We start from the raw sequence: 14,605 nt of genomic DNA, 5'->3' as shown, positions 1-14,605 counted from the left end.
TATATGTGGATTCGCAAACATTCTTTTTTTTCAGATTGTCCAAATGTTTCAAATTTAGCTAAAGACAGGAAAAAAGCGGTCACACTGGCAATGACCCATTTTGTAGAAGAAAGAGGGGACTCCGCGTTATATGTCATGCATGTTACAGAATAAGGTTCCTCCATCCTCTCTCTCCCAGCGAATGGAATGTGTGCCTGAATCCCACCCACCCAATGAATCCCGCTAGCAATCTAGAACCGAATATTGATTCTAAAAACAGCAATAATCTTCACAAATGAAACAAAAAGAGCAGTAAAAGAAGTAGGAATGTGCCCCGACGGAGGGCAGCTGCAGGGGATCATCAAAAGCATTGGTAGGATGATAAACTTCACTGGTACCGATACAGAATTGGCTCGTGGTTATACTGCTTGCCATGCCTCCGGACGGCAAAATCAGTGGTATTCAAGGAATGATCAGGTGCTAAAAGGCCAGCCTTCTGTTTGATTTCTTTTTTTTTTTTTTGTATCAAAGCCTCAAGGCTCAGCCTGGTTGGGCAACCTCCACTGGTGTCTTCATGACATTAGAGGTCAAGACATTGGGTCCCTGAGTATCAGGAGACATTTTCTGAGAGGTCACATCTTCTGGAGTCTCCTCTCAACTGGTATCATTCCAGAGAGGAATTTCCACACAAAAGGGTTGTCCTGCTCCCTGTCCCCCTCTCCCATTTTTCAAGCCAGTCTTGGAATCCGTCCTCAGACATGCGTCTGCATCCTCTGCTGAAATCTTTGCCCGTAATCAGAATGTTGGGAAGCATAAGAAAAGCGCGTGGCTCCCGTGTATTTCCCTACTGGGTCGTACGTATCATATGGTCCCCGATCCATGCCGGTAGTGGTTGGTTGGGTGTAACCAAGACGAAAAGTGGGATATCCAGAGTTGGGTGGGAACCCGTGCGTCCCAAACTTTTCGTAGTTATCGTAAGACAGTTGGCTGGTGGTATCTGTTGTCGCAGAAGTCACTGTGGGAGCTTGGTCTGTACTATAGTCCGACACCGGAGCCCTGCTATATGTATTTAGTTGGGCATAACCGCTGGAATGCGAGAGGCGTGAGGATGGACGGCCGTCAAAACGAGTTGGACCAGTAGTACGGTAATCGCCGTACATCACAGTCCGGGAATTTGGCCTGTCGTCGTGAGCGCGGACGTTGTAATAACCGTTTGTTGGGTCCTAGGAAATAAAAAAACACAGAATATTCAGCTTGAGAAAACGTTGGAAACGCGATGATTTTATATTAGCGTTAGAGCAGAAGATCATGCAGATAAACCGGTTAAAAAAAGTTAATGGATGTGTCTTACCTTTCATCCATTAATTGTGCACAATACGGAATACGTTTGCACATATATACTTGGGTGAACATACAGAGTGAAGAGTAGGTCACTATACAGTTGCATAAATTTATTCATTTAATGATGTCAAATAAATAATTTTCATCAACAGACATACATGTCAACAGACTATTGTGGTTGCCCTTCCAAAAACAAGACGTTTTTAAGACCATGGATGAAGGAACAAGACATTGGCAGAACTCGGATTTCAGAGGTGGTCACAATCGTCCGCGTTACTCAAAGTGCAGAAGATAACGTTGCGTTTTTAAGGGTCCTCCAGCGTGTTTAACCGTTTCAGACAAAAATAAATAGACAACCAGGCTATACTAAGTCTTTCCATCCAGCAGTCAATGAACTGGTGATCTTCCCATAACGAATCCAGTTTTGATAGCAAAGTTAAACGTTGCCCCTTTCCAACTCCGACTGATATCGTGTCCAAGACCAACAGTTTATCGTTGCAGAGGTAATAAGCGTTATCAATGTTAGAGCGCCAAAGCATTAGCGGACTCCTCGTTTTAGAGTTAAGGTTCCAGAAATCCAATTTTGATTGTCCATCAACACATATTTATCATGTCCACAAGGTTAACACACATCCTACCGACGCCGGACGGTAATCCACAACAAGGTTATAAACACGTGACGTCTTAACTTGTGAATTGTAACACAGACCTTGGACTTACTCCATAAATTAGTGCAACTGTATAGTAAAGTTAACTTCACTCCGTATAGAAATCGTAAAGAGAGAGAAGCAGAGAGAGGTGTTATATTAGGCAGGTTATTTCATATTAGATCACATGTCATACAGATATTAAATATCACGTTCTGATTTGTCATGCAGGCTGATGTTCTCATGCTTATAATACAAGAAACGTTAAATTTCACTTCCTACCAATGACTTGATAAAGTCGGCCCTGTCGGTGCGATATTAAAGGGTTAATAACACTAGAGTGCTCTGAAAGGCACAAGCGAAAAACTGCGGAAGCTTGATTCGTGGAATAATTTTTTTAACTGCAATGTTTGGGAACGGACAGGTAGCGCACCTTCAGTTCGTATTCTTCCCTGTCGATTGTATCACAACGTAGGTCTTGCTTCAGGTCCACATCATCCTTAAAGGACTGCAAGTAAAGAAGAAAGAAAACGCTTATTTCACGGAACCTCCATCATTTCTTTTTTTTTATTTATTTTTTTTTATTATGTTTTGTTTTATATAGCGCCATCATATTCCGTAACGGTGTAAATTTTGTATCATATCATCAATGCGCAAAATGCGCCATATAGAATGGAACGGAATACATGGTGCCATTCCCATGTTCATATTTTCTGCTCAACTTTCATGGTCCGTGTCCTTAACCAAAATTAATTTTATTTTAAATAAAATAAGGTCAGTAAATTCCTATATGCCATACAGACATGGCCAGGTATAATATATAGATAGATAGATAGATAGATAGATAGATAGATAGATAGATAGAAGGTAGCGTGTGTGTGTGTGTGTGTGCAAAATCTCATGTAATCTTTACTTTACTTTACAAAATTTACTGAAATGTAAGTTATTAGGCAATGATTGACATTCCGCAATCCAAAATTCCTGCGGCTCACCGAATAGATAGCCTTCATGACCCGCGTTGCTGTAGACACGCTGGATGTGTCCTCCTCTCTATCCGTGTGTAGAGTCAGTGGCTCTCTGTTCACAGTTTCCACTTTGATATCAAGTTTCCTCAGGGTGACATCTTTACGGCCTGATGAGAAAATTAATTTGTATGTTAGGTGGCGAAGGCCTTGCGTATAGTTATAGTTTGGTATTTCATCTTGGAAATCTCTTACATTATGTCAAACTAAATAAAAAAAAAAAGGATTCACTATGTGTTTTCTTGGTCAAGGAACACCATTTTCTGTGGAGAGTCACACCAAAAAATATTTTGCCACGTCAGAAAATTCAAATCTTCCCTAAAACCTTCTAAGTGGAGGTCTTGACGACACTCATTGATTCTTTTAAAAATGCTAAAACTTCAAGGTATAGCTTAAAGAAAACTTTATGTATTTTGCATGGAATTGGAGAAGACCTTACTGGTTGGAACTTCCATATAAGTCACCAATAAGTACTACTCAAACCATGTTTTTGAAGAGGCATGACACAAGCTCTTAACTGGTTCCATGGGGAAACAAAATGGTTGCCCACACATTTTGAGAAGGCAGCCCTTGCCCCGGTACTCACTGCCTTTACGACGTCTGTACAGGAAGAAGACGAAGAAGACAAAGAAGATGATGACCAGAATCCCTGCTCCAATCGTTGCTCCGGCTATGATTCCTACGGGTACGACTTCTACAGAAAAAAAATGAAAGATGCGTCACTTTAACATTCTAAGATGCCTAATGGTCCAAAAGAGTCCTGGTAGGAACCTGGGTGTGGTTTAATGCTGACTCCACCCACTTCCACCTAGTCCCTTACCATTTAATCCAATGACCTTTGGCCCAAATCCCAATGGTTGTAGCACAGACATGGAGTCAATAGTACTATTACAACTTCTTTTATTTTTCTTAGGCCAAGGTATCTGGAGGTACTCGATATGTTAACCCAGCCCCGTCGTTGAGTGGTTAGCTTGTTACGTGGTTACCTTTCTCTACGAGTTGTATGATGGCCGTTCCGGGACCGAAACTGTTCCACGCCGTGCAGTTATACCGTGTCTGAAAATCCGCCTCCACCACGTTGTTGATGGTTAAGGTGGACAGGACACCATTGCCGGTGTCTGTCCGTTCCACCGTGTATTTCTCTATGGTTCCCGTTTCTAAAATGTTATCTTTCCAGGCCCAAGCCTAAGGTTCAAAAGTAAACAAAACAAACAAAAAGGATGTCATTTGGCAACTCGATTTCATGCTCGACAACACTTGCTGGTTGACAGTGGTTCAGAAATACAAAACCAGTAAGGTGTGTGGTATTATATTTATAATATTATATTACAATGTTATATTATAATAGTTTTATTCTATCTTATACCATTCTACCAAATTATTATATATAAGGTTATTATAATATAAAATATATTATTATGTATTCTATTATATATCTTGCCTCTTGTTCTTCTGAAGCGCGGAGAGTGAGAGTAAGTATAAACTTTATCCATTACATATGAATAAAAGAATATTATGAATAAATATCATGTATTTCTTCATATTTATATATATAATATTTGTAGCAAAATGTGCATGTCTTGTGGCTCTCAAAGATCCGAAGATGATTTTATGAGGCTTTTACGGCAAACAAGTTTGGCCACCCCTTTTATATGATATATTAACTAAGATAATATAAGATAATATAACATATTAACTAAGATAATATATTAACTAACATCATATAATATATTGACTAAGAACAATGTAGAGGCGCACTTTATACAGTGAAAACGTCACAATTTATCGCATATACCGGGCAGAAACGAGCGCAGACGTTTCGAGGCATAATGCCTCTTTTTCGATGAGCTAATTGGAAGCTTAAATGTTGCTGTTGCTGGTGTTGGCCACCAGGTGGTGCTCTCATGCTACTATAAGTGTAACATCTATCCTTGTAAATAAAGTTTGTTTCTGTGAATGAAATACTACTATGTTAGCGAGACTGTGTGCGTTACTCGTTACTTTATTATGTTTGCGGATTCCGTTTAAGAACCGGTTGTGATTACGTTTCAATGTGTTTTTTTTTTTCTTTTCCCTACTGATGTAATTGTGTTTATTTACCCTGACTTACCCGTCGGACTCTGATGATGTCATAAGGGGAGCATTAGCACATTGAAAAAGAGGCATTATGCCTCGAAACATCTGTGCACATTTCTGCCCAGTATATGCGATAAACTATGACGTTTTCACTGTATCCAGAGCGCCTCAGCGGTTTCTAGTTTGCATAATATAATATATAAAACACATAAAAATATATAATATAGTAACCAGTAAAATAATATTATATGATACATGCACAGATTTATTCATATGTAGTTTATAAATATAAACTGTTAATATTTATAAGTTTCAATAATCACAACAAGCACACGCATACATACTAACGCCATCATTCCCTCACCTACACTTACCCCACATTCTCTCACTCCATCTCTTTCTCAATGTCTCCCTCCCCTCTTCTTCTCCCTACCGACCGCTTCAATGCCCCTGTCTCCTTTCAGCGCCGCTTCTTTCCTTTTTGGGGATGGAAGTGGTCGGCGGGGAAGGCCATTAATCTAATTCTATAATTATAGCAAACCCGTCACTTCTCCCAAAAGCTACATTTTTAGTTAAATACCTACATAATTGTGCTTACAGATGAAAATAAGGAATATCTCCTACTAAAATGTCTATAATACGGGTTATAATATTTTAAGGTCCTGTTCTCATAATCTATCTCATTCAACAATAATCAGAACCCACAGGTGGTGTTAATTAAAGAATCACATGATACACTTACTATATTAAATTGATAATACACTATTATATATTAAAATCCATGAATTTAATTGTAAAGCCTCAGGCTTGCGTGGCTGTACCCGGCTGATATTAAATAGTTAAGCGGAATATGTCACATTACTACACGCCCGGCAATGATTTCTCCTCAGTCACTTCAATTGCTAAACACTTCATTTTGCAAGGCGTGATAAAATGATTCCAGCCGCGCTGGATGCAGCATTTCCCTGGAGACACTGTGCGGAGGCAGCTACAGAAACTGCCAAACTCTGCACTTTAATTAACAAAAAAAAAAAGAGAGAGAGAGAAGGAAAGAAAGACAAAAGAAATGTCTGAGATGAGACACGTCGGGCGGCTCTCTGATAACTGGAGCCGCAGGAACCCTCTCCTATGACCCCCTGCGTTGTCCGCAGAAGAATTTCCTCACGTCTGTTAAGGAGTCCTGAGGATTGTTGCCAATCTTAGCTAATTTCAGAGTGAAAAAATAATTTCACACTAAGGTGCAATTAAAAAAAAAACACTAACAAAAAGCAGCCGGCGAAACGCGTTGCCGCAAAGCCAAATAACGTCTCCAAAGCGTGTTATAATGAAGCCAATGCTCTTTGCACCCCACAGCAGGGGCATGTTCTCGCGGAGGGTGGCAGCCCCTCTGCCGCAGCACCAGAGGCAGATCACCCTACTGGGAAATTGGGCTCCCCTGTGCGCCACTTCTCCTTGGGCCAGCACTGTGCTTAGCCGGCACATCCTCCAGGATATGTAACCCCGCCATTCCCGGAAACATCCAGGCTCAAGCTACCCAGACCCCTCTCTTTTTGGGATGCGGGGAGACTTTCCCGCTAGCCCTACACTCAGGAAGACACCACGGTTGAAAGGGAGGTTGGCGGGAAGTGGGGCGTGCCGCAAAGCCGCTACCATGGTTCTCCTTGGAGTCTTGGAGAAGAAGCGCTTCACCCAGAGTCTGCAGGCGAAACTCGGAGATTTCCCAGGTATGATCCCCGCACTCAGCACGGTAGATGCTGGCGACAGAGGAAAGTGGTAGGGGAGGCCCCACAGCGGTAAGTTGGCCTCTGTTCTCCTTTCTTCCTCCAACAGAGACCTTTTTAGAAGTAGCACATTTTGTTTAACAGTTTTAAGTAATCTGAGCCATTTCTAATACAAATTTGGACCCCTGGCATAGCGTGTACTCACAATGCGGTCTGGCGGAGGGGTGCTACCAATGAAACACTCCACTTTTCCGATATCGCCACGAATCGCATACTGTATTTCTTCACTCGCAATCTTCGGGGGACCTTGGAGACAACAACAAATAATTCTTTAAACTTGACATTAAGAAGTCCCATTTTTTTTTTTTTAAGTAGAGACAGCCGGAAATGTAGGTATTAAGGAAGTCAAACAATTTAATAAAAAAGTGAAGAGATAAGACCCAAAATGTAAAATTCTCTAAAAAAAAACTAAAAAAAAAAATCTAGACCTCTCTCAAATGTAAAAAATATAAAATGTTCTTCTACAAAAACACTCCGATCGTTAAAGAACGAGCGTGAAGGATAATTATCGGAGGTGAAAATTGCAAACATTAGCATTTCATTAAAGAAATGCCGTTTCCTTCAATTTTGACAACCGTTTTATACAGCATAGCTGGCACTTGTCCTGGTTTTGGGGAGGCCAGTCCTGCTATCCTGTTTAAAAAGTTCTTGTTCCTTTCTTTCCCCCCGGTGCCGGTAGCTCCTTAAATATTACCGGCCACCGCCAGATATTATTAGCTGTATCTTTAATAACCCACAGACAACGCGTTCAACTCAATTCTTTAATAGAGATTAGAAAAAAGAAGAAAAAAAACCATCAGGTCTATTATCTCATCCAGAGAAATTAAAGCAATCCCGCAAAAGCCTCTATCACATTATGCATAATACGCACTATTTGTTTTATATCTTTTTTTGTTTTATCATCCAATCTGCTGATTTTATCGCCGCGTATAATTTGCCCGCGCTGGTTTAACGGAATCGGATATTATTATGATATATTTTATATCCCAGGCACAGCGATTCGTCCTCACATTTTCACAAAGGTCACTCGGATAAAGGACTGAAAGGCTGGGTAGTCACGGATCACGTTGGTCTATCTATGCAAACTGGAATTAGCTTGGATTCCCGCGGGTTTAATGGGTTCCTGACTGTGCCGAGCATACTTTTGGGAACGATAACATACAATTCACTATACGTTAATGGTCACCTGTCCGTCGGGCTCTCGCCACTTAGACCGAAATAAGTAACAACAAAGTGACACATGGTAACAACAGCGACACAGGTGAAAGAATTCTGATACCGTTACCATAGCAACAGAACGTCTACAGTCCCTCGTAAAACAAAATCTATGCACTTTTTAGAAGGCACTTGAAGGAGGAGGCTACTCGTGGACCTTATACGCAATTTTAAAGTTTAACTCTGGAATTATAATACTTTAGTATATGAGAAACCAGAATACGAATTAAAACAAACAAAAAAACTATTTTTGGTATGATAGGCCTTTGATGGACCCTAGGTGGGATGTCCGCTAAATTGTACTACAGCAGGAGAAGACACTACAGAATATGATGGGGCTCTATATAAATCAATACATGATTATTTGGTTGCCCCTGCCTCTTTTGGACACTGCACTCCCATCTCTCAACAATCAAAACCAAGACTGCTAGGGTAGCTTCAACCCTTGATGGAGGCAGGCAAACCGGTACGTGGACACCACGAGACTTCTGAAAGTCGTTCTTGCCTATGGGGCATTTATTGCAGACACCTAAGGCTTGAGTAACAATTCTTAATTTTATAGATGTGCCCCGAGTATAGTGTCTCTAGATTGCCAGGGAATATGGTTTATAAGAGACATAAGAACTTACCATTGACATATAAGGTCACCTCTCTCTCTCCGACGCCAATACGAGGGACTATGGCCTTGCATACATACTGGCCGGCGTCTTCCTGGCTCACCGACTTGAGGAACAGCTGGTTACTGTTGCTTAATACCTATCGGTAGTTTGGGAAAGCAAACGACAATGTTTACCTAGAACAATGTTTCTAGAAGATTTAATGCGGAGAACGATCTATGATGGTATTAAAGCCTCACTTACCATGTTAGATCCTTTCTTGGTCCAGGTCAGGGTGAGTGGTGGATTTCCAGCCCAGATACAAGTCAGCGTTACATCAGATCCCATGTCAGTGGTTGTTGGCTTTGGTTCAGCTACAACACGAGGGGCGACTGAAAGAGAATCGGATGCTCATTAGCTTGGTCCCCAGGCATCCACATCAAGAGAATAACTCGCTGAACCAACCACCGCCTCTTAAAATAGAAATCCCTGTTCTCCGTCAGGGGTATTGGCCATCATTTATTCATGGCTGTCTATATTACCAAACCAAGAGCATATTATAAATCAAAAGCTTATCACTTGAGAGATGGATTCCCACGCTGCCTTCAAAAGAATAAAGAATGTGTTTCTTAATGTAAGAGAAATGTACATTTTATATCAATCAAGAATGCCTAATTTCCGCTTCCATGGATTGTTTTTAACTATTCAGAATCTCAAGATGTAGAATTCAAGATGACCTCGAGCAGAAAAGAACACTTGAGAACATAGTTCTGGTCTACTTCTTTTTTAACTAGCTTCTGTACAAATTAACAAATGTCTTCCTAAAGATTTGCTATTCTCCACTATCTTGTCTCCTTCTGTTAGGATCCATTGACCATCGTTCCTATGCCAGCCCTCAGTTGATCACCTCAACTTCTAACGGCCTGAGACCTGACCCCATGGGCTCCCTTCTAATACGTCAACCATAGCAAGAGAATGAACACGAGTTCTTACAATGTACGTCTACAAGAGTGCTGACGTTGGTGCTCCCCACTTCATTGTGCACTTCACACGATACAGGTTCAGTGAAATAGGAAAAATCCACTTGGGTCTCAAACGTGCTGTCCTTCTCCGATTCAATAATCACACCTCCTTTAGCCCACCTGAGAATGACAAACAAGGGAAAGACAGGGTCAAACTCACCGGGTTTGAGAGAAGACAAAGACGTTCTTCAGGGCCCAACAGTAAAAGAAAAAAAAATATACAGAAGATGAAACCACTTCTGGAAAGAAGTCCAACCTTCTCCCTTTGGTTCGTAATTGTGCTGCAAATATTTGGTTTAAAAAATTCAGCTCATAGTAGCAGCCTGTGGCAGAGCCAGCATTACCCAATCAGTATCTGTCCCGATGTTCTCTCCCTTCCCCTTTACAAAGGTTGCCTGACCCAATCAACAATAATCAGCAACTTGACAACAGATAGAGGCAACTTAATAGAGAGGGATAACGAGGCAGGTCTTGTAAAGTTAAGATGACTGTTCCCATGGTACTTACAAAAGGTGGGTTTCTAATACATTCACGCATACACATACGTACACACACATACACGTATACTCAGACACGTATACACACTCACGTATACATATAAATACACAGAAAAGTGACAGACCCGGTCTAGGAAGCCATGAGTTAACCTATGTCAAGCCCGTCAACCCCAAACAACAGATTTTCTGAAAGTGTGGTGTATGCGGAGGGGCAGCGTGCTTAGGGCAACTAGAAATGAGCATTCCATGGGGTTTCCGCTAATGCTGATAGAGCCTCTTAGTTACTACATGCGCACCATAAACATGCAGAGGATAACCGGAGTCATAAATAAAACATTAATATACCTGTTGGCTTTAAATATGCAGGATTGTAAAACAGAAGCAGTTGGCAGTAAACAGGATCATAAAATAAAAGGCATTAAATTCCTCAGATAAGGTGTTTAATAGACAGCTCGGGACTGCTGCCTTTACACTTAAAATTCAGCGTCTGTCTGCACACTTTATAAAAACACGAGAGTTCTATTGTCATGGGGACTAGGCTGGTCTAGAACCAAGGGGTTAAATATATAATTAAGTCTTTCAGGCTCATTTTCACCAAAAGTACCGCTAATAACTGATTTTTCCAGCCAACGTCCCCTGGCACAGAGTTGTTGCTTTTGAATAAATCCCCCCTAATAATAGACACAAAGAAGAAATAATTGAGGGATGTGCCGTATGCGTAATGAAAAAGGTCTAGCCTTATATACCAAGTAGAAGTGCAGTGTAGCATTTTCTAATATGATGCGTTATATAGACTTGCCCATCGAGACAGAAGCGTGCCATAGTCTGGTCCACCAAGATGGAAACGCGGAGTAGCCTGGCCCACCAAGATGGAAGCGTGACATAGCCTGGCCCACCATGATGGAAGTGCAGCATAGCCTGGTCTGCCGAGATAGAAGCACGGCATAGCCTGGCCCACCATGATGGAAGCGTGCCATAGCCTGGCCCGCCGAGATGGAAGCGCGACATAGGATGGTCCACTGAGACCGAACTGCGGCGTAGAATGGCCCACTGGACTCTCCAGACTTGGAGTACTTTGATGTAGTGGGGGGCGAAGCGATATATGACTGTATAGTGTCACGAAATCCCCAATATTAATGCCGCCAATGGGTGTTTTTTTGAATGGCATTCGCTGGGCATGCGCTGAATTCTTGTTCTGTCTTGTACATTATTTAGACTTGCTTATCGCGGTGTAACCTGGCCCACCGAGACGGAAGCGCTGCATTCCCTTATTTATTGAGAAAACGAAACTCAAGAACAGAATGTGTGAAATACTGACCTGTAGCCTTTAATTGCTGGGTTAGCAGTGGCACTGCATGTGAATTTAACCCTTTCCCCCTCTAGCACGGTTTGGGGGTGAATGGACAGTGTGACAGTGGGGGGATCTGCGGAGAAAGAACAAAATAAGCACTTTATCTATAGCTTAGAAATAACAACGTATTCAAGTTTAATATCTCTCTATTCCTATTTGAACAGAAACCTGCTTGACATAAGGTGTGTTCCTAGGATATGCATGACAGCCCCTCCTATTAGGTTGCTCCTCTCTATTGGTAGGATGGGTTAAGGAAGACGAGTAATTAGTTATGCAAGTTTTGCCCCCAAATGCCAGTAAACTCAAAAATCACTAACTTCCAATCATTTTTATTAACATTTTCATTTTAATCGCTTTTTTAAATTTATTTATTTATTTATTTTTAACTCTCTGCTACTTTTTAGTTCTAGTGGCAGTAGAAGGGTTAAAGGTCTGTAGTAGTGCGGAAATGCTGTGCATGCACAAGGCCACAGATTGGGGTGGAACAGATCACTGGCAGCCACATAATTGGCTTATATCAGTAGAGCAAAGCTCAGCTTTCATGCGAGCGAGAGATAAATAGCCAGAGATATCTTAAATCACTATCAAAGAGATGCATTGTCTCTCCTTCCTCATCTGAATTCACCGGGCGTCAGATGCATTGAATCTAAAATAAGCGTAGGTTAGATAAATGCTATTAAGTAAATTGTTTTTTAAGTCACACAGCCATGCTGCCTATGCAAATGAAAACCTGAAAAACTGGCATTAAATGTGAGGACTGCAGTTTTCTGAACGAGAGAATGGGGAGAGAGTGATAATGAGAAATGGGAGGGAAAGAGAGATAGAGAGAAAATGGTAGAAAGGAAGAGGGAGAATGGTAAAAAGGAAGAGGGAGACTGGTAGAAAGGAAGAGAGACAATGATACAGAGAAAGAGAGAGAGAGAAAGAATGGGAGAAAGAAGGAGAGAAAGAATGGGAGAAATAAAGGGAAGGAGAGAGAGAGAGAGATAATGGTAGAAAGAGGGAGAGAGAATGGGATGTGAGAGAAAGACAGAATGAGAGACAGAGAGAGAGAATGAGGAATAGAGATAAGTGTGAAAGAAAGCGACAGAATGAGGGAGAGAGAATGATAGAGATGGAATTAGGAAAGGAGATCCTGGGGAGGAAGAAAAAGAGGGAGATAAATTATTGAGAGAGAAAGATGAGTGTGAGGGAGAGAGAATGGAAGAAACAGAATGGAATACAGCAAGAGAAAGTGTTAGATAATGACAAAGAAAAAATATGTAAGTGAGAACTGAAGGGTAGAGAGAGGGAAAAGACAGAATGAGCGACAGAGAACCGGAGAGATACTGAAAGATAAAGAAAAAAAGAGAAACATTTAGAACCAGGGAAAGAGAGAAGTCTATTCACTAAGGTTGATTTGGCCCCAGAATAAACCCAAATTCTACTAGAAGCAAACTGAGGATGATTACTCCAAACTGAGCGCCTGCAAACTCAGGACAAGTCACAGAATCAGATCGCTCTCATGTACAAAAGAGCGAAAACTCTTTTTTCACAACTGCCCCATCATTGAACTAGAATACTTTCGAACTAAAGCTATGAAGTATTTACACTCAACAGTAATAGGATATCACGGGGGGGGGACACAAAAAAATATGACGATGTTTGGAGAAATGTTCTACGGAACTTCATTTCCTGTTGTGAAAATGCTAAATGTTTGGGTGTACAGAAATACTTGACAGAAAGAACATAAGAAGGGCTTGGTTAGAAAATGAATGAATTAGAGAGTATGAATTAAAATAATTAAAACAAGATGAAATGTGAGACATTGGGGAGCTTCTACAGCTTCTGTGGCGCGTGGACTTACGGTGGACATTTAATCTGACGGACGTCTCTTTGCCAGATGGAATGGCTTCGTTGGATGTCCTACATGTGTAAACCCGGCCGATGTCCTGATCCGTCGGGACAATTAAAAGGAAGCTTACTGTAGTTTCCCTTTTCCCATCTGCTAGAACTTCCTGGAGGACAGAGACATGATATTAGTAATAGAAGAACTTGGATCTACTCAATGTCACCAGGCTGGACCCCTATATCTTAGAATAACTTGATATACAGTCATACAGTTGCTCTACAATCTATTGAATCATGGGGTGCACTTAGTTTTTCACAAATGGCTTCTCCATTTTGGCTTTATTTTTGTTGAATAAATCATGATTCAGTAAAATATGTCATGTGCTGCTGTTCATCTGAGATTGTATTCACCTCATTTTTAGACCTGCTAAGGAAGAGATGATTGTTATTATGTCCTGATATGTAAAACCATAGAATAAAAAGATGGTGAACTTTCTTTTTCATGCGACAGTATACAAGAATATGAGTTGGCCATAAATTTACTATAATCAGAGTTCCACTGTAGAACCTCCTGACAACACTGCCAGTCTTCTTAAGTCTTTTTTGGAATAAGGAGAATAACAATATGATATCTGGCAAACTTAGCTGGATTGGAAGTGAACTGGAAATCTAGAAGGCATTTAAATGTAAATGACCACTCATAATAATAATTATTTTGCTGCAGGTCTAAGACTTACTCAAAATAAAAAGGTTTTACTTTGTCTTTTCTCCCCCCCCCAGTCATAATTCATCTTAAAGCTAGGGCTTAGCAAATTCAAAATATATACACAAAGTAAAGTAATTTTTGCCAAACTTTATAAAAAAAAAATACAAATCAAACACCTGATTTATAAAAAAAAAAAAAAAACAAAAAAAAAAAAATCACAAAAAGTCACTCTTTTGATTATTTTGTAGATACTTGTATATTTTTTTTAACCCCATGAAGCCTGCAATATTGAAACAAGAAACAGCTACAAATGCACTATTCCCTTAAAGGCTTCTTTTTAGTAAGAAGGACCTTTTTAATGATTGTATTGTCTCACACGTCAAACCCTTAGGGTCCATACTATCTCTCCTGGGTTTGAAACACTTTACTGAGGATAATGAGTGTTACAGACTAATCCGGACAGGGTTAGATGCTACTCATGGATATAGTTACCAGGTTCAACAATAGAGCTCTGGTCACCTTAGATATCTCTTTTTGAAAAT

At 40.7% G+C, this 14,605-nt stretch overlaps 1 protein-coding gene across 1 annotated transcript in view; it reads right to left on the bottom strand.

The window, feature by feature from the left end:
- Positions 1 to 303: 303 nt before the first annotated feature.
- Positions 304 to 14,605, bottom strand: part of KIRREL1 (kirre like nephrin family adhesion molecule 1) — a 77,755-nt gene continuing 63,453 nt past the window's right edge. Inside the window, exons 5-15 of the mRNA XM_053475724.1 lie at positions 13,374 to 13,524; positions 11,495 to 11,600; positions 9,651 to 9,799; positions 8,922 to 9,049; positions 8,691 to 8,817; positions 6,992 to 7,092; positions 3,976 to 4,174; positions 3,576 to 3,683; positions 2,960 to 3,099; positions 2,401 to 2,475; positions 304 to 1,202 (exon numbers count right to left, since the gene is read on the bottom strand). Of these exons, the coding sequence (XP_053331699.1) occupies positions 732 to 1,202; positions 2,401 to 2,475; positions 2,960 to 3,099; positions 3,576 to 3,683; positions 3,976 to 4,174; positions 6,992 to 7,092; positions 8,691 to 8,817; positions 8,922 to 9,049; positions 9,651 to 9,799; positions 11,495 to 11,600; positions 13,374 to 13,524 (1,755 nt within the window). The 3' untranslated portion in view covers positions 304 to 731. The remainder of the gene's footprint in view (positions 1,203 to 2,400; positions 2,476 to 2,959; positions 3,100 to 3,575; positions 3,684 to 3,975; positions 4,175 to 6,991; positions 7,093 to 8,690; positions 8,818 to 8,921; positions 9,050 to 9,650; positions 9,800 to 11,494; positions 11,601 to 13,373; positions 13,525 to 14,605) is intronic.

The sequence above is a fragment of the Spea bombifrons genome, chromosome 9, assembly GCF_027358695.1.
Source record: "Spea bombifrons isolate aSpeBom1 chromosome 9, aSpeBom1.2.pri, whole genome shotgun sequence".
Lineage (NCBI taxonomy): Eukaryota > Metazoa > Chordata > Amphibia > Anura > Pelobatidae > Spea > Spea bombifrons.
The sequence above is the reverse complement of the archived record's forward strand: the minus strand, read 5'-3'. Positions and strand labels throughout refer to the sequence as shown.